General features: G+C 42.4%; 1 protein-coding gene across 7 annotated transcripts in view; it reads left to right on the top strand.

Moving 5' to 3' along the window:
- Positions 1-18,826, top strand: part of LOC105499979 (potassium calcium-activated channel subfamily N member 2) — a 420,672-nt gene that overhangs the window by 281,990 nt on the left and 119,856 nt on the right. For 5 of the 7 annotated variants that reach the window (XM_071098593.1, XM_071098591.1, XM_071098590.1 and 2 more), the window contains 3 exons: positions 290-495; positions 1,328-2,616; positions 3,250-3,345. In XM_071098593.1, coding sequence (XP_070954694.1) covers positions 474-495; positions 1,328-2,616; positions 3,250-3,345 — 1,407 coding nt within the window. In that variant the 5' untranslated portion in view covers positions 290-473. Of the gene's footprint in view, positions 1-289; positions 496-1,327; positions 2,617-2,987; positions 3,122-3,249; positions 3,346-18,826 lie in introns of those variants that run through there. The other 2 variants (XM_071098595.1, XM_071098594.1) reach the window with 2 other exon arrangements.

The raw sequence follows: 18,826 nt of genomic DNA, 5'->3' as shown, positions 1-18,826 counted from the left end.
GAACACAGCGCAGGGAGTTTGTGAGACACCAAGTGCAATTTGTGTTAGTTTATTAGGGAGTAAATAAAAAATGATACCGAACTCCAACAAACCTCCAGCACTGTCCGTGGGCAGCGATTATTCAGCCCAAGCTATCATTCTTAATAATTTCTCTGCCAGGCTGCGACTACCGGGGTGAATCAGCCCGTCCCAGGCCCCTCTCCCACCCGCCGCTGCAGTTAGGACTTGGCAAAGATGCTCGATGTTTGCGTTATTTGTGACCGGTCTTTGCTTTGTGTCTGCGCTGCAGGTGAGGAGGAGGAAGAGGAGCAGAAGAGGAGCTGGAGGCCGGCGGTGACTGAGCAGCCCCCACACCTTTGAGGAAGCCGCCTGCCTCTCCACCGCTTGGAAAGCCCTCGGACCTCCGGATTCGGGCTGCCGGAGAGCCTGAGCGCCAGAGCCCAGCAGCCGGCGGCCGGGGGCGCCAGCCCCTCATGTTCCGGAGAAGGCGCAAATGTGAGCTGGCGGTAGCGGGGAAAGCCCTCCGCCCCCGCCAGGGGGACCCGGGAAGCCCTGCCGGCTCTGCTGGCGGACTGCGGGGATCCCCTCCTCCGGCCCCGCCCCCACCCTCCCCCAGCCCGGGTGCCGAGGCTGTTAACCCTACCCGCGCCGCAGCGCACTCGGGCTAGAGCGCCGCGCACCCAATCCAGACTCCAGAGCCCGCCGGCGGGGAAAGATCCGGGCGCGGGGTCGGCTGTGATCCCGCAGCGGCCAAGGCAGGGCTCAGGCCCCGGGATTCTCCCCACACGCTACCGCACTGGCGTAGCCGGCCGCCAAACTTTTTCTCCCCAAAGCCAGTGCCCCCGCAGTTACTTGGCGGGCAGCCGGCAGCCCACTCTCGGCGGGATGATCTGGGAGAAGCGGGCGTGGGACGAGGGGGCTGCTGTTTTGCAGCCCTACGAGGCATGCAGGCGGAGAAGTGGTCGGGGTTCAACACCGTCCCTGCGCCTGCCCCCTGGCCAGGATGGCCCGACGTGCTGCAGTGGCTGGCGCAGGTGATCCGGGCAGCGCATCCGGCACTAGTCAGGGGGTCAGCGGCATGGGAGGGAGGGGCGCCTTTCTCTTTTCTCCTCCTCCTGCAGCCCAGCTGCACTGCGTGGGGGCTCGCCATCTCCGGCAGGGCTGAGGGGCGCACGCAAACAGCAGGTGGAATCCCTGCCCTGGAGCGCCCTGGCTCTGGACTGCACCCCCCAGGGTTTCTGTCCTGCAGATTCCCATCCCCATCTTTCTCTACCACACACGCTTCCCTAAGCCGCGCGCGCCGCAAACTCAGTCTCGGTCCCCGCAGGTGATGTCATGCCCATTGTTTTGGTGCGCCCAACCAATCGGACTCGCCGCCTGGATTCTACCGGAGCCGGCATGGGCCCTTCCTCGCACCAGCAGCAGGAGTCCCCGCTCCCGACCATAACGCATTGCGCAGGGTGCACCACCGCTTGGTCTCCCTGCAGCTTTAACAGCCCTGACATGGAAACCCCATTGCAGTTCCAGCGCGGCTTCTTCCCAGAGCAGCCGCCGCCGCCGCCGCGCTCCTCACACCTGCATTGCCAGCAGCAGCAGCAGAGCCAGGACAAGCCGTGCCCGCCCTTCGCGCCCCTCCCGCACCCTCACCACCACCCGCACCTCGCGCACCAGCAGCCGGCCAGCGGCGGCAGCAGCCCATGCCTCCGGTGCAACAGCTGCTCCTCCTCCGGTGCCCCGGCGGCGGGGGCGGGGGATAACCTGTCCCTGCTGCTCCGCACCTCCTCTCCCGGCGGCGCCTTCCGGACCCGCACCTCCTCGCCGCTGTCGGGTTCGTCTTGCTGCTGCTGCTGCTGCTCGTCGCGCCGGGGCAGCCAGCTCAATGTGAGCGAGCTGACGCCGTCCAGCCATGCCAGTGCGCTCCGGCAGCAGTACGCGCAGCAGCCCGCGTCCGCCTCCCAGTACCACCAGTGCCACAGCCTGCAGCCCGCCGCCAGCCCCACGGGCAGCCTTGGCAGCCTGGGCTCCGGGCCCCCGCTCTCGCACCACCACCACCACCCGCACCCGGCGCACCACCAGCACCACCAGCCCCAGGCGCGCCGCGAGAGCAACCCCTTCACCGAAATAGCCATGAGCAGCTGCAGGTACAACGGGGGCGTCATGCGGCCGCTCAGCAACTTGAGCGCGTCCCGCCGGAACCTGCACGAGATGGACTCAGAGGCACAGCCCCTGCAGCCCCCTGCGTCTGTCGGAGGAGGTGGCGGCGCGTCCTCCCCGTCTGCAGCCGCTGCTGCCGCCGCCGCCGCCGCTTCGTCCTCAGCCCCCGAGATCGTGGTGTCTAAGCCCGAGCACAACAACTCCAACAACCTGGCGCTCTATGGAACCGGCGGCGGAGGCAGCACCGGAGGAGGCGGCGGCGGTGGCGGGAGCGGGCACGGCAGCAGCAGTGGCACCAAGTCCAGCAAAAAGAAAAACCAGAACATCGGCTACAAGCTGGGCCACCGGCGCGCCCTGTTCGAAAAGCGCAAGCGGCTCAGCGACTACGCGCTCATCTTCGGCATGTTCGGCATCGTGGTCATGGTCATCGAGACCGAGCTGTCGTGGGGCGCCTACGACAAGGTACCGGCTTGAACCCTTGCCCACGCTACTGGAGTCGGGGCACTGGGTGGTTGGGATGGGCACTGGCGGGGACCCTTTGCCTGCGGGTCCCAGCCTCCCCAGAACTATCAAGTGAGCCAGCCAGGACAGCGGGCGCGTCTAGTACGCGCATCCCTAGTCAGCTAAACAACTCAGAGATGAACCCTTTCCGCGTGCAGCCAAAGTTCTCGAGGCAGTTAAGAGTGCCCAGCGCATTCGCGCACCTTTAGTAAGTGGTTCTGGGAGTCGGTGGAAACCACCTGTGTTCATCCCCTGGTGAATTATATTTAGAAGGGCCCTTTCAACCCGCTCTCTTGAACTCAGGAGGAAGTTCCTCTCTGGTTTTGCTAGCCTGGAGCAGCAGCGCTTCGTTCCTCTATGGCGTGGACCCGGCAGCCCAGCCACGCGTCTTTCCAGTCTTTCCAGGTCTACTCTCATCTCTTGGTTTTGAGGCTGAATGATCTGACAGATCACAGAGCCAAGACAGGTGCACCCCTCTCCCCTTATCTTCCTTCTGTGAGTTCAGGTCCACCTGCGGGGGACTGACTGACTCTGGGGGCCTGGAAGGTGGTTAAAAGTGCTTCTTTCTTAAAAGTGCTTCTGTCTGTGTTGCAGGCGTCGCTGTATTCCTTAGCTCTGAAATGCCTTATCAGTCTCTCCACGATCATCCTGCTCGGTCTGATCATCGTGTACCACGCCAGGGAAATACAGGTAACTTAGGTCCTGCTGTTTATGAATGACCCAAAGCCCTGCAGTCAGCCTAGAGAAACGCGAGGCAGCAGAGGCTTTTTCCAAGCCGTCATGTCCTTGCTTGAGGTTACAGAAGACACACGCTGTATTGTTATGTTAGCACCTGACCTGTTCTTTCAGGAAGTGGAAAACAACACAAGGCAGGGTAGCAAATAAGCATGCACCATTTTCGGAGATGTATTTGTTGGACTCAAGATTTTTACTTCCCCTCAATAGGCGGATCCTTTTCTCCAGATCAGTCACATTTTGTTCCTTAAGGCCAGTTATGCTCTAGTTTTAATCTAGAATGAACTTTTGTTCTTGTCTGAGATACCTCTTCCTAGTGGGTGCGTCATTATGGGAGATTGTATCTATATAATCTTCTATAATTTAGGATAGAGAAGAAAATTGAGTGATGAGTTGCTGGCTAATTTATTAAATGAGATATGGGAAAAGATCTAACCATTTCCTAAATCCCCCACCATTAAAAAAAAACTGTTGTAAGTTTAGAATGCAAATTGTGTATATCCAATCATTAAGTATTTTTAAAAATGTAATTTAACAGTTTAGGCCACTGTCCTTGTGAGTTTTTTTTTTTTTTTTCCCTCTAATATTTATTTTGTTTAAATGCAGCCAGGAGCTCTATATTTGGCTGTTAGTATCCATATCAGAATGCTCTATCAAACTTATGGGTCATCTTGTCAGTTGTTAGCCTACAAAGGAATATTAAGGCTTTTAAATTAAATTAAGTATAGAGTTTTCGAAAATTAGATTGGGATTTTTTTCAGCTTAGAATTTGCACTGTGTGGGAGGTGTGGTGGCTCAGGCCTGTGGTCCTGGTGCGTGAGAATTTGCACTATGTATTTTCTGATTTTTTTTTTTCTTTTTTGAGCAGTTGTTAGACATTTGGTGGTACTATGAGACCCTTAATTTAGGCCATCTTCCTTTAGACTGCCTCAGTTTTAAGCTGCCTTTCAATTTAAAACCTTATATAGGATTTGCCATTGAAGTCATTTAGTATTAATTTAAATTAAATTAATTTTAAATTAGTAACTAGCAAACACAAAGTAAATATGGGAGAAATCATTTTTAATGATTGCCCAGACAAAATAATGATGCACATTACTCCAAGTGCGGAGGGAGAAATTATTTCACCTTGCCTTTATATTTGTAAAACTTTGAAAAATGTGTTTTTGAAGGGATGAGGTTGGAGAATAATTAGAAAGAGTGAGACTACTCGGGAAATAAATAACAAAACTGCACTGCCAAAATGAGATGAACACATTTAAATTTTTTAAAGTTTTAACAGTTTACATAGATTCATCTTTAATTCAATACTAGGGATGGTGGGCTTTTGAGATTCTTTTTGAAGATTTTAAAGAGATACTAAAATATAACTTAAACATTAGAAATTTGTCTTTTCATTTTGACTTGAAGAGTAGACAATTAGAGCTGGAAGGAACAAAATAGGTTTAATGGTCCTTTGACTCAGTTTACAGATAAGGAATCTGAAATCAGCAGAGGTAGCTTGCCGGGCCACACAGCTAGACAGTGCACAGTGAGAACCAGCCCTGTCCTAGCTTCCAGGCCATAATGCTTCCCTCTGCGATCTGCTGCTACATGCCAAAAACCTTGAAACATGGATATTTCTTTTTCTGCAGTTTCCCTCTAAATCCAAAAGTTTGGTATATAAATTCACTTAAACTTAAAAGATTATTCCAAAACGTTCTTACATATTTTTAAAAATCAAGTTAACTTGAAAAATGTTTTGCTTAGTGATTCTGAAATGAGAGACCTTGCTGGGTTTTATTAAATATCACCTTTGTGTTATTGCCTGTTCCTTGTGAAAATCACACAGCTAAACAAACATTCATGGGGGAGGACATTTGCTGGTATTAACATCAAGAACAAAGTGTCTTGAAAACACTGACTCTTTAAGAATCACTGGGAGATGTTTTGAAGTAATTCATAGGAGTCTAAAAAGAGCTAACAAATGTTAACTATTTATTTAAAGAAATTGGTATCATATTAGAACGCTTGAAATTTACAGAAATTAATAAAAAAGCATCATATTTTTATAGATTAATGCTTGAAAGCATTCCACTCATTGGGTAATTTTGAGGATGATTTCAGTTATGCATGTGCACATGTATTTTGATTAGGGTATGTATTGCATGGGTGAGAAAAATGACATGGAATGACTCTCCACGGCAAATATGCACAATGAACTTCCTTACTGTTGGGCAACATAAACGTTATAGAATGTTATATGTTTTAAAATTGGGTTTATTTTATATGATATGTGGCTTCTGTTAAACTCACTACACTTAAGATAATTTCAAAATAGATGTTTGGGTCATATCATTTAATTATTTTGGATGTAGGTTTTTTACTCGGTATATTATGTAGAGGGATTTCTCCTTTAAGCTGAAACTCCAAATTCTTATATGAGATACGTTTATTTAAAAAATAAAATAAAATGGAGAAGGGTCAAATAAATGTGAAGACCCTGAAATAGAAGTCAAGAACCAGAAAAAAGTAGCGATGTTCTAATTCGTCCAGAGAAGAGCGTCAACAGGGCTGTCAAATACCTTACTCTGAAACGCAATGAAACCAACTGCCCAGGCTTATGTATATGCGTGGAAAATGACGAATTATGCCCCCCTCCTTGTTTATTTATTGATGTCACTGCTGTACGTGTATTTTTTTCATAAAAAGTTTTAAGCTAATGAGCACTTCCCAACTCATGCTAAATGATTCCAAATATATCAATTAACTTTGAGTTAGGAAACTAAATGCAAGGTTATGCTGCCATTCATAGCATGTCCTTGGATGTAGCATATAATCTAAAAGAACAGTTTTGCTTTTTCTTTTTAGCATATCAGTATGATAATCAGATAGTTAAAGCTAGCCAGTGTAGATTTCTGGTGCATGATATGATTTCTCACTGCATTCAGGAAAAGTAAGTGTTATAACTGACTTTCTGGCTCTATGTCCTCTGGAATTGCTTAATGAAGCAAGAGGAGGCCCTGACATTTTCATGGAGAACCTTGGAAAGCAAGTCTGTGTGACCTTTTATAAAATGTTTATACACACTCTGGCAAAATAAGATGGTTCAGGTGAGTCATGGACGGAAGTACTTGAATTAAAACAGTATGATGGGGAGGCTTTGTAAGATACCAGCTCAGTAAATTTCAGCTTTGGTGTCATTTTTCAGTACCACAGACAGCTCAGTGCACCAGGCAACAATTTTGTTCATTTTACTAATTACTTTTATACCTCACTACCGAAAGTGAAATCACATTTTTGGTCGTAATACTTATAAAATATCAGATTGAGTAGTAGTAGTTTTTAGCTAAGGAGATATTAGACTTTTTCAGGTGATAATGAACTTGTTTTCTCTATCAGTAAAGCTAAAAAATAAATGAATGAACGCATAAAGAAATTGTAATAAATGCCTATGTATCATGACCTTCTGACAAAAGAAAACATAGTAGGGATTATTTTTATACAGTTTGGAAAGGTCCCTTGATATTAAGTAAGTAGCCTCCCTACCTCAAGTCTCAAGGTCAAATTATAGGTAAAACAGAAACATGCTTTTTAGTGACTTTTTTCCCCCCCACCCCGCAGCGGGGTTGGAGATATGTCTCTGACAGAATAAGTACAAAACAAAGTTCAACTATTCTTTGAGATCTTCAACATCAGAAATTTTCAGTGTAGCTTCCATGTCATCTTTTCAGCTTTAGTATACTATTATTTTTCTTATAGAGGTAATTTTAGATGAAAGAGTTGTTTAGTATTTTGAGGTAGGCAAACATAAGATTCTAGCGGGGACAGAAAACCCGTTAGACTAGTGCCTGATCGGTCTGGATCTCATGGGTCTTGGAAGAATGGCAGATGATATACTTTGAATTGGAAAACATTTTCATTTCATTTGTTTGTTTTTGTAATATACAGCTGACTTTTGAACAACATGGGTGAACTGTATGGATCCACTTATACACAGATTTTTTTTCAGTAAATATAGTGGGCCCTCCATATCCGTGGGTTCTGTATCAGCAAAAGTACAATATTCACTGGCTGTAAAACCCTCATACGGAGGATTGACTTTTCATTTATGTGGGTTGCAAAGTGCTGAAAGATTTAAGTATACCTAGATTTTGGTGTCTGTGGGGTTCCTGGAACTAATCCCCTGTGGTTACCAAGGGACAACTGTAATTATGTAATAAATAGCGTTAGGGAAAGCAGTGATTTTATTTGTTATGTTTTATGATGGAATCATGCTTTTCATCATCTTTCAAGTTAGCTTTTCAGAGATGGACTCTATAGCTCTATAATCGGAAGAACAGAAATAAAAATTTCTCTTCATTCATGCACCAAGGCCACAGAAAAGAGGAAACAGTGAGTGAGGGTGGGGGCCTCACCTGGACTGGTTGGGGAGGGGTGGTCCCTGTCTACTAGTAGGCTCTGTGGTTTGCTATATGAAGGCTCAAGTCTGAAGAAGAAGGAAAGAATGTTCTCTTTTCTACTTCTACAGAGAGCAAACAGGTGTTTGCAGACCATGCAGGAAATACTGCATATAGTTACTATTTTTATTAATGAAATAACCAATACACATAATAAAAGTAATTCAAACAGTACAGCAGAGTTTAGAATAAAAAGTGAAAGTCATATTCTCTCAGTCATGTTTCTCAGAGGTAACCACTTTTAAGTTATATATATATAAATGCCTTCAGAACTTCAATACAGAATATTTAGGTATACACCCATACCTTGCTGATATTCTGTAGTGTATCTTGGAGGTTTATCCTCAGCAGCAGTAGGGACCTATTTCTTTTTTTTTAGCAGGTACATAAGATCCTATTCTATGGATGTACTGTGGTTTACTATCTGAGAGCTGACAGGCAATTTGGAGTTTTCTAAGTTTTTGCTGTTACAAGTAATATTACAGTGAACATCCTTATATATTTATTTTAATCTATTTAGAGTATGTACATATGGTAAATTTTCAGCAGTGAGACTGCTGAATCAAAGGGAGTTTGCATTTTAAATGGAAAGGTATGGCCCACTAGTCTTCTAGAAAGTCCGTCAGAGTTTATGTCTCTGCTTTCTCACACATTATTCCTCCACAGCATTGTCAACACTGGATGCTATAAAAAGATTTATTAAAGAAATCTAAAAAGTTTACCATTTTCTTGCGAAACATTTTTTGGTGACAAATTGTTTAAGGACAAAGCTCAAGGTCTCAGGCTTCTTTGCATCTATTTTGTAGTATCTAGCAGTGCGTTATCTAATCTGCTGGCAAATGGAGTTATCAGAAGCAAATGTTTGCCAAAGTTTTATTATTTCCGTTAAAAAAATTTGCATCCTGGCTAACACGGTGAAACCTCGTCTCCACTAAAAATACCAAAAAAATCAGCCAGGCATGGTGGTGGCATGCACCTGTAATCCCAGCTACTCAGGAGGCTGAGGCAGAGAATGGCCTGAACCTGGGAGGCGGAGCTTGCAGTGAGCCAAGATCGTGTCACCGCACTCCAGCCTGGGTGACAGAGCAAGACTCTGTCTCAAAATAAATAAATAATAAAATAAGATTTGGAGGAGGTTGTTGAAGGAAGCTAAAAAAGTAGAAGAAATTATCTTGGATTGGTCTTAAGTTTTCTGCTATGGTAGTTTCATGTACCTATGAGGTAGATAAAAATTATAGCAACAGGTTGAAGGTAAGACTCTAAAAGATAGTGAGGTAGAAAACTTGCCTGAATTCCTTTGTTGAGTTGTTTTCAGCTCAGTGACTGATGTCTATATTGCCAGCAACCTCTACATCAGAAGTAATGAGATGCTCAGTCCCTTTGACTTTGTGTATACACTGTAGTAACGAAATCACTCAGGACTAATTTTCTCTGCCTGCCTGTGTAAAGATCTCTGCATTATTAATGGGTGTAACACTAAATAAAGCGATCCTGGTGTGTTTACAGAGCAGCATCACAAATGAATGAAGAGTGGAACTTTAGGTTTACCACAAATGGGTTTTCTAGAGCATCCATACTGTTTCTGGGCCATGTTTTGTACAGTTCAGAGATAAAGGCACTGTGGACTGTCATCATCCCAAACCACACTTGGCAGGGAGCACCATAGCAGCCTGCACTGATTTAACTTCAGAGAAGTTATATTCGGTTAGGATAGGAAGTGGTTTTGTGGGGTTGTTTTAGAGAGAGTTTCTACTCATTAAGAAATAATGTAATATTTGCTACTTTGGGAGTATATTTTCAACCTGAAAGTCCTTAAGAATTCTATTTATAAAACTAGAAAACACACAGAAGGATCTTAATTATTATTGAACCCAGTATCCCACCCAGCACGAGAATGTCCTTTATGTCATTTTTAATAAAAGTGAGTCACCCAGTTCCTGCTTAAACTCTTTTCCTGAGATTGTGAGTTCATACACGTACAAGGCTGTTTCATTCTTAGCTCTTATTTTTAGTAAGATTTTATGTTCAGGTGAAGTCTCATTTTTATATATTCCGTATTCAACATTTTAAAAGTTTTTGAGGTCTGCAAATGCAATGAGGAATAAGACAGGAGGGTCCCTTTCCTCTTGGAGCTGATATTCCAAGGAGGAGGGGTTAAAGAGAGACAAAAATCAATAATAAAATTTTTGGAAGTTGTGATAAATTCCCTAGAGGAGAGACAAAGGGCTGAGATAGAAAGTTGGGAGACAAGGGTTGCATACATCAGACAGGACAATCAAGGGAGGACTGTCTGAGGAAGTGACATTTAAACTGAGACATAAAAGGAAAGGAGTAGCCAGTATTGCCAGAGTCTGGGAACTACCTGTGTGAAGGTCTCATGACCAGGAATTTACTGTGCTTAAGCAAATGAGAGCAAACCAGCATAGCATAGCCCAAGCAGGAGCAGAATGGTACCAAATGGAGTAGGAGGGGATAAAGGGACCTGGTTTTCAAGGATCTTGAGGCAATGGTAAGGATTTATGGATTTTTTTCTTTTTCCCTGACGTGCGGGAGGGAAGTCGGTTAAGAGTTTAAAGCAGGCAAGGGTCATGATCCAGCTTAATGTTTAAGCAGGCCTTGTTTTGATGCTGTCAGAATTGGCCTGGATACTATTAGGAAGTTGTTGGCAAGCTGTTTCATAGAGAGAGATGATGCTCACCTGGTTTAATAGCATTCTTGCTTGTAGCAGCCATAAAGATGAGAAGTGGGCTGATTGGAGGCCTGTGTTAGAGGTAAAACTTACTTACCATTGGACAGAATGTGGCAGGTAAGGGCAAGGGTCAATACAAAGATGATTGATGGGGTTCTGGCTGGAGCAGCTGAGTGTATTGTGCTGAGAAGGGAAGACTCAAATTGAGAAGCAGGGTGTAGAATCAGGAATTTCTTTTGGCATAATAGATTTGAAATTCTGCTGATTGTATATGAGAGTCTGGAGTGCAGAGGAAGTCTGTACCGGATATTTAAATTTGGGAGTTATCAGCACAGAGACTATTTAAACCCACAGGAATTGATGAAATCACTGAGAGAGAATAGAAAAATGAGAAGGTTGAGAGTTGATCATTCTCTGACATCTAGAGGTTGAGTAAAGAACTAGAAAGAGGAGACAAGAATGAATTGTCCCTGAGGTGAAGGAGTCTAAGAGATAGGAGTGTTTTAAGGAGGGCATAGCACTCTATATTGAATGCTACCAAGGTCTGTTAATATGGGGTAGAGAAGTGGTTTTTGGATTTGGAAAATTGAAGGTCATTGCTGACCTTGATGAGCCATTTCTGTGGAGTAGTAGAGACAGAAATAGACTGTAAGTTCTAGCATAAAAGAATAAGTTGATTTCCCTTTTCACAGGATCACAGAGCAAACATTTTAACATTAGATCCATTTAAATGCCCTCCTAGTTAAATAGTCCCAATTTCTTTGAATATTCCTTCTCAGACATTGAATGTACCTGATCACAACCTTCTGGACTTACTCAGTTATGTTGAATTTCCTCTTCAAATGAGAAGGTCAGAAATATACTCAACACTTTCAGATAGGATCTTCCAGTGGGGTTAACGCTCTTCATCAAAAATGCTATATTATACTGACTCTTATTAGTCTAAAATGGTCATTGCTTCACAGAAATTTGCCCAGTGACACTTGTAAAATTGTTATTGAGCTAAATGCTCAGCTTTACGTTTACTAACCCTTTTAAATAGCGTCTTGATTTCAGACCAGCATGTCAGCCTGTCAGAATTGTTTGAATCAATGCTAATGTTTATTTGAAAATCCTGTGTATGGATGATCTATAGAATTGGAAGACTCCAGAGTTTACATTGGTGCTAGATTCTGTTCCAGAAACGTGGTCAATATTGGTGGCTCTTACTTGGTTTGGATACCTGTCATTGACATATTTGACTCTTCTTTCCTACTTTTGTGCTAGCTATGAGTCTGAAAAGTGAACCTTTGGACAAGACAAGGTCAGAGTTTAGAAGTAGGCCCTTTTTGTTGTTGTGAGTCATCTGCTCATCCATGATGTTTGAACTCTGTGAACTCTGTCAGCCACTTCACATTTCTCTAGTTTGCGTACAAGAATTTTATGAGGACTGTCTGATCCCTTGTTAGAATTCACATTTTCTGTGTATACTGCAGTGTCAGGATCTTAGTGATATCCAAGAAGGAAGTAAGACTGATTTGCTTGTAATTTTAGTGTATAATATAGGCTTCATGACCTAATCCCTTTACTCATAAAAATTTTATTTTTTCCCTTCAGATTATAAAATTAATAACTATTCATGTTAGGAAATTTGTGAAACATAGGAAAATATGAAAAGTAATATAAATTAGTCTAATCTTGCCACCCAGTGATGACTATTATTTATGATATTGTGTATTTATATAAAGCATATGGACATGCTATTTGATATGTTGCTGTATAAGGAGATTTTATATTCTCTTCATATAACTTTTTATTGTTTTTTCCTCATGTTTAAACATTCTTAATATTGTAGGTGCAAGTTTTCTTTCATTATGTAAATATAATCAATTTAATTATTTTCCCTATTTTGGACACTTAAAATTAGAAATAACATATTTTAAACATTTTTATAACAAATACCCTTGCAGATTAACTTTTGTGAGCATCTCTGGTGATTTCCTAAGGATAAACTGCCAAGAGAGAAATTACTGAATTAAAGGGTATTTAAGACAACTGATAGCTTGTAAAATTATTCTCCCAAAAGTTTTTATCAGTCCTTTTATTTTTAAAGTGCTTTCAAACCACTTTATGAAATGTGGTTTATTGAACTGATCTAGCGATTTCTGCAGTATCTAGGCTTAAGAGTGCCAGGTAGCATTGAGTACTGTGATGTGTAAATCTGGCAATTTGCTTCCCTGTGGTCTCCTATACCTTCCTAATTCTCCGTGATCTTGGTTTTGAAATATTGGCTAAAAAGGCTTCTAAAAGGGTATCACTTTTGAATAGTTAAAAACAATTATATAGAAACAATGGGAAAGCAATATTGGAAGATAACTTTGTCTCCAAATATTCCCAATTGTTTTCATTATGGGAAGCTTTAAAACCCGTGATTTCTGACAATTTTTCTCTCTAAACTTTCCTGCTGAGCAGAGCAATAGGACTCTCCTTTGTGTTGACTGTTTTTACAACACAGTCTTGTGGCTTTGTGCATTCATTCTCAGCTCTGCCACTAATCAGCTGTGTGACCATGGACAAGTTACTTAATCTCTCTGAACTTCAACTTCCTTCTCTGTAAAATGGGGAATACAGAGTACCTCTCTCATGGGGTTGTTATGAAGATTAAGTAAGGTTATATATATATATATATTACTTAGAAGACTGCCTGGCATGTGGTAAGGGCTATTTACATGTCAACGGTTGGTTATTGTTCACTATTTTGGAGTTTGTTGGAGTGGAAGGGGTGGAATTGGAGCCCAGCTTCTCTGGGCTTTAGAAAACAGTGATTTTTTTTTTTTCCATACGAAACTTATGAGAGAGAACAGGAAAAAAAAAAAGGGGCCATTCAAGCAGTGTTTATTAGTTTATTAACACTTAATCTAGGGTGTGTGTGTGCAAGCACGTGCATATTTTTAAATGAAAGCTTTTGCTGTCTATTAAGGACAGCCATTTGTTTTTTTAAACAGATTTAGTTCTGAATCTTCCTGTGAGGAGGTTGACTATCTTAGGTGAGAAGTAATAATTTTGTCTGTTAGGTTTCAGATCTGTAATGAGTGTTCAGGTACTGTGATGTTAGGCTAACAGTTTTTACTAAAATGGCCATTTTCCACGTAAACTTACCATGGGTGTGGCTTCATCTTGGAATCAAGGCCCTTTCTGTGCTACATTAACTTCTTCAGGCATCACAGCTGACTGCCTCTCCTCACCACTAATTAGGACCCTGGTGACTTAAAAGAATTAAGTGAAGCACTCCGGAAAGTAAGCAAAGGGAATCATTTGGATGATGGAAAATTCTGGTATTAAACTCCTGCTGAAAGGGGATAAGAGGTAGTAAACAGCCTAAGGCATACATGCAAATGACTGTAGTTGGCAGTATTTCTGTCTGTATTCTTTGTAGGTCTACAGGATGTTTAAATAAAAAGTGTTTTTTTCTTTTTCTGGACTGGGTTTATTTCTGGTGAGAGTTTTGTTTTCTTTGCTACCCTCAACCACAGTGCTTGGAGTACAGTGGTCTGAAAGAACTGGGAAGAATTTCTTTGTGTAAATATGACAAATAACATCTCGAAATATTCTGGGTACAGTGATTGTTTTACTTTTTATCAGGGAGCTTGTATCTTTTCTGTTTTATTTCAAATAATCATCAATTGAATCTACATTCTGTCCATTCTTTGTTTAGAATAATGTGTTATCGTTGAGTGAGTTTTGGACTTTGCTTTTCGAATTTATAGGACACATTGGGATTTATACATTGTAAACTTGGAATGAATTATGTAGACCATTCTAACAACTGATATTCTGTATCAGTAATGTGTCCTTTGCTTCCTTTAATATTCTGGGCATTTTTGCCTGATTATGTAACTATCTGTAGTGATTATCTGGTTTTAAGATGGGATTGTTTTCAGGTAATTTGGCCGCTGAGACTTTATTGTCTGGTTGCTGAGTTAGTTGTCTTCTGTCAGGAAGCTTTCGTGTTCCAGGGGAAATTCTATGCGATATTTGCATATTAGTTTTGACAAAGACATACTGATTTTTCAGGAGAAAGCATAAAACACTATAGTATGCTTATCAAGCTTTTCACCTTGGATAGTACTTTTCTTAGAATAGTGTCTCCCGTCACAGGGTTAAAAATTGCATGGGTGCTAATTCATGAACTGTTTAATTTTTTACTGTGTGGCTAAGGGAAACTATACCCTAGCTTTGGATAGTAGAGTATTTAAGAAATTGATAGTAGAGTGTTTAAGAAATTAAAAAGTGCTAATGAGACTGAGTGTTGAGGTTGTATGCATATAATGTGACATAAAAGTGATGGCTGTGGGATGTATAATAGTAATCTCATGCTTTTTCAGAGATACATCTAATACTTTTAGGTATGTACCCAAGCAAAAGTATTGACTGAAAACTTTGTTTTATTTATGTGGAATTAGCTATGAAGTTTTTAAGACTTAAAAGTCTTAGCTTTTAGAAACTTGCTGTAAGTCAATTTTCATAAAGGTAAATCTAATCTCTCACTTGGAAAAAGTCATATCAGTTTGTCTCTTGAGGTAAGAATACCTGAAGATATGTTTATTTAGGTTTACATGTCATTGGTTTAAAACCTTTAGCTTACTGCTTGAAACTCTTGGTAATGTCGCAAATGTATTAGTGTTGTTGAAAAATATTTTGAGTTATAATTTTACTTCATCAGTAGTATTTTAGTCAAGATTTTACTAGTTGTTCTTATTTGTCAACATCAAAGAGAATATTTGATGAAAATGTGTTGGAGCAGGTGTCTACAATTTAAGCATGGGTGATACAAAGAGAAATCTCCAGTATGCTTATTATTATTATTTTGCAAAAAGAAAGCAACAACAACACAATTCGGGGATGAAAACTATTTTTTAAAACTGTTTTTGATTTTGTATTCACTGGTTCTTGTGGAGTTTTTATATCATTTAAAAAAAAGACTCACAGTGTATATATGTATCTTTCCTTTAGCATATCTATTTCACACAGTCTCTTTTATCTTCTTTGACAACTGTACCTATTTTTCAGTTGTTACGTTTTGACCAAATTCTGCTTCACGTCTGAAACGTGTCCTTTGGGTGTTTCTTACACTGGGGAATGAAGATCCAGCCCACTCACTGTCATGTTCACTGTCTCAGTCTGACGCTGTGTGTACAGATTGCTTCAGTGGCAGCTATTTAGAAGTAATGTATCCATCAAATGTGTCTCACACAAGTAGCCACAGAAGGAAAGGGGACATGTGTTTAGGACTTAGTCCCTCAAGCCCATGTCAGAACATCTTTCCTGCACAGAGACTGCACAGAGCACTCAGTGGGCGAGCATCTGCGCTGCAGCATTTACCCAGCAGCAAGAGGTCTCCTCTGCACTAGTGTGCAAGAATGCAGGTGGCCGCAGCAAGGTGATCAGTGTGATGGAAGGTGAGCAGAAGCCTCCTCTTCATAACCCCAGTTATGACCTGCTGCCATATGGGAACACAATTCAGCAAATGAAAAGCAATAGGATGGGGAGGCTGATGGTGAGAAACGATAGGCTCAGATGCCCTTGCGACATATGCTGTAGCTGCATTTCCAGGCTGAATGCAAATTTTCATGAATTTGCTCACATTTCCTCTCTCCTCTGTTGTGTGAATGATGACTTGTACATTCAATGGGGTCCAAGTCGTTGATGATTTTTAACCTTTTTCTTAAACACAATGGGGGAAATTACAATGAAGTGTTACAAGGTACAAGTGTACTTTCCCTTACTGAGGAGATAAAGAGAACAGGTTTTAAAATCATCTCATTGGCCAGCCATGGTGACTCATAGCTGTAATCTCAATGCTTTGGGAGGCTGAGGGGAGACGATTGCTTGAAGGAAGCCAGGAATTGGAGACCAGCCTGGGCAACATAGCAAGACCCCATCTGTGCAAAAATAAATAAATGAAACACTTAGCTGGGCGTGGTAGTGCATGCCTGTAGTCCCGGCTACTTGGGAAGATGGCTTGAGCCCAGGAGTTCAGGGCTGCAGTGAATCATGATTGTACCACCACCCTCCAGTCTGGGCAGAAGAGTGAGCCCCTGTCTCCTAAAAAAAATTTTTAAAAATTATCTCATTGACTTTATTTTAAATTTGCCTATTGGATCCTTTTGAGGAGCAACTCTCCCTACCCAGTGCTCACTGAGACCACCACTGGCTGTGTGTACATAATCTCTCCCTTTTTCGGCTTCCCCAGCCTTGTTTTCATTTAGGAATATTCCTGGGAACATCTGCTGTGTTTTGAGAATACCAGCCATGTCAGGATTCCCACTCTGATCCTGAGGGACATACTGAGGATCCCTGATGCTCTCTAATCCCCCTATGTGCATCATTATGATGGGAGGGTGGAAAAATAAGCCTAAGTGTAACATTTTCCAGTCATGCTGGATGGTATCTGTTGCTTGTACTCGTGTTTATGTTGAATGTTAAAAGCTTGTAAAAAGCAGAAGAGCTGCTGCTTGAAGGTGATAGATGCCACCTGGCTGGGCCTGTCACTGTCCAGCAGGGTGTGGGTGGCAGCACAGAGTATAGACCCCAAGAGGACAGTGTAAGGGGAGAAGCCCGAGGGATGCCTTCTATCTAGACAGACATTTGTGCCTCTGGAAGCAGCCCAGACACTAGTTAAGAACTTTGGCTCTGGATCCAGACAGATTTGAGTTAGAACTCAGTTTTACTCTGACCATAAGAAGACAGTATTACCCCTCCCAGGCTCATTGTTTCATCTGTAAAATGGAAATAATCATTGTACCTATCTCATTAGATTGTTTTTGGGATTCAGTGAGACAGTGTTGATGAAGAATCTAGCGTGATACCTGCCACATCATAAATGCTGAATAAGTCTTAACTTCTGTTATTATTCTTCTGTCATTGTTACTGCTCTTCTGTCATTATTATTATTAAGTAAATACTGTAGCCTTCACAAGGAAGCAGAGCCTAGAGTCTAGAAGGATCTCAAGATGGGAGGAGGGAAAGGCAATAATGACCCTATTTCAAGGTACCTGAAAGTTCTGGTAAGAGGGACATTGGGCAGAGAAGGCAAATATTTGCTTAGTTAGAACAGGGATTGGCAAACTGCAGCCCATGGACCAAATCCGCCCCCTGAACAAATCTGGCCTACATGTTTGTATATGAAAAAAACTTTTATTGGAACACAGCCGTGCTCACTTGTTCAGGTATTGATTATTGCCGCTTTTGTGCTACAGTGGCAGGGTTGAGTAGTTGCAACAGAGGCCATATGGCTGGCAAAATGAAAAATATTTGCTTTCTGGGCCTTTTACAGAAAAAGTTTGCCAACTTCTGAGTTAGAGAAGAGGATGATCAGCAAAGGCAAGAAGAAACATGCCTGAAAGTGTTTGTTCTGCCTTTGCATCAAAAGCTATTCTTGGTTCTGATTTTTACTAAGGAAAGTGTGTGGTGGGCAGAGGTTCAGGTAGATGCTGATTGGGAAGTGCAGATTTTTGTAGGTAATAGACTTTCTGTTATGGCCCATATCTCAGTCTTCTGTGTAGGAGTTTGTACCCCTGGGATTAAGGTGGAATCATGTGTTGAATTAGATTTACATCATCACATGCAAGTGGAATGGCTGTAGTTGAAACTTCTCGTGCCTCCGGGTTGGGAGTCATTTTTGGGAGGGGCTGTAAGGAGAGAATGGCCTTGTTTGACCCTTGGTGCTGCATAACTTAGTCTCAGAAAAGCGAGGCATCTCATTGTGGCTTATGATGTTCCGTGACACTGTCGGTGTGGCTTGCCTCAATCATGAAGTGAGACTCATTTGTTTTATGTTGTGAAGAAAGTATTTTATAGCTGACTGTTCTCTAACTCTGTATTTTGCCATAAGAAAGCCACAAATTAAGGTGGGAAGCAGTAAAGAGTGTTTGTTATTTTCTTTTGGTCTGAAGTTCTGGCAGCATGTATAATTTATTAATTTCCTTATTGCTGTTTCTAGTGATTAAAGTTATATTTCATGCAAATAATCTCCATTCTGAGCTGCCTACGGGCAACTCCTCTTGGAAGTCCCTCAGGGCTGCAGCTCAGCACCTCCCAGCCTTGTCATTCCTCTTAGGCCTCCTAGTGGTAGCTGACATTTGCTGTCTTAGAGAAGGGAACCACGGTCCACCTGGGGCCCCAGGGAGGACCTTCGCCATCCCTTTTCTTCTGCCCATCTCCCCACACACTTGCAAGAGTCATCAGGATACTATGGCCGTTCCCTCCTTAGTGTCCTTGGCATTACCTTTGCTCTCTGCTGACAGTCTTGTGCCTTCATTCTGATTTC

Source organism: Macaca nemestrina, chromosome 6, assembly GCF_043159975.1.
Source record: "Macaca nemestrina isolate mMacNem1 chromosome 6, mMacNem.hap1, whole genome shotgun sequence".
NCBI lineage: Eukaryota > Metazoa > Chordata > Mammalia > Primates > Cercopithecidae > Macaca > Macaca nemestrina.
Note: the sequence above shows the minus strand (reverse complement) of the source record. Positions and strands in the feature narration are given on the sequence as shown.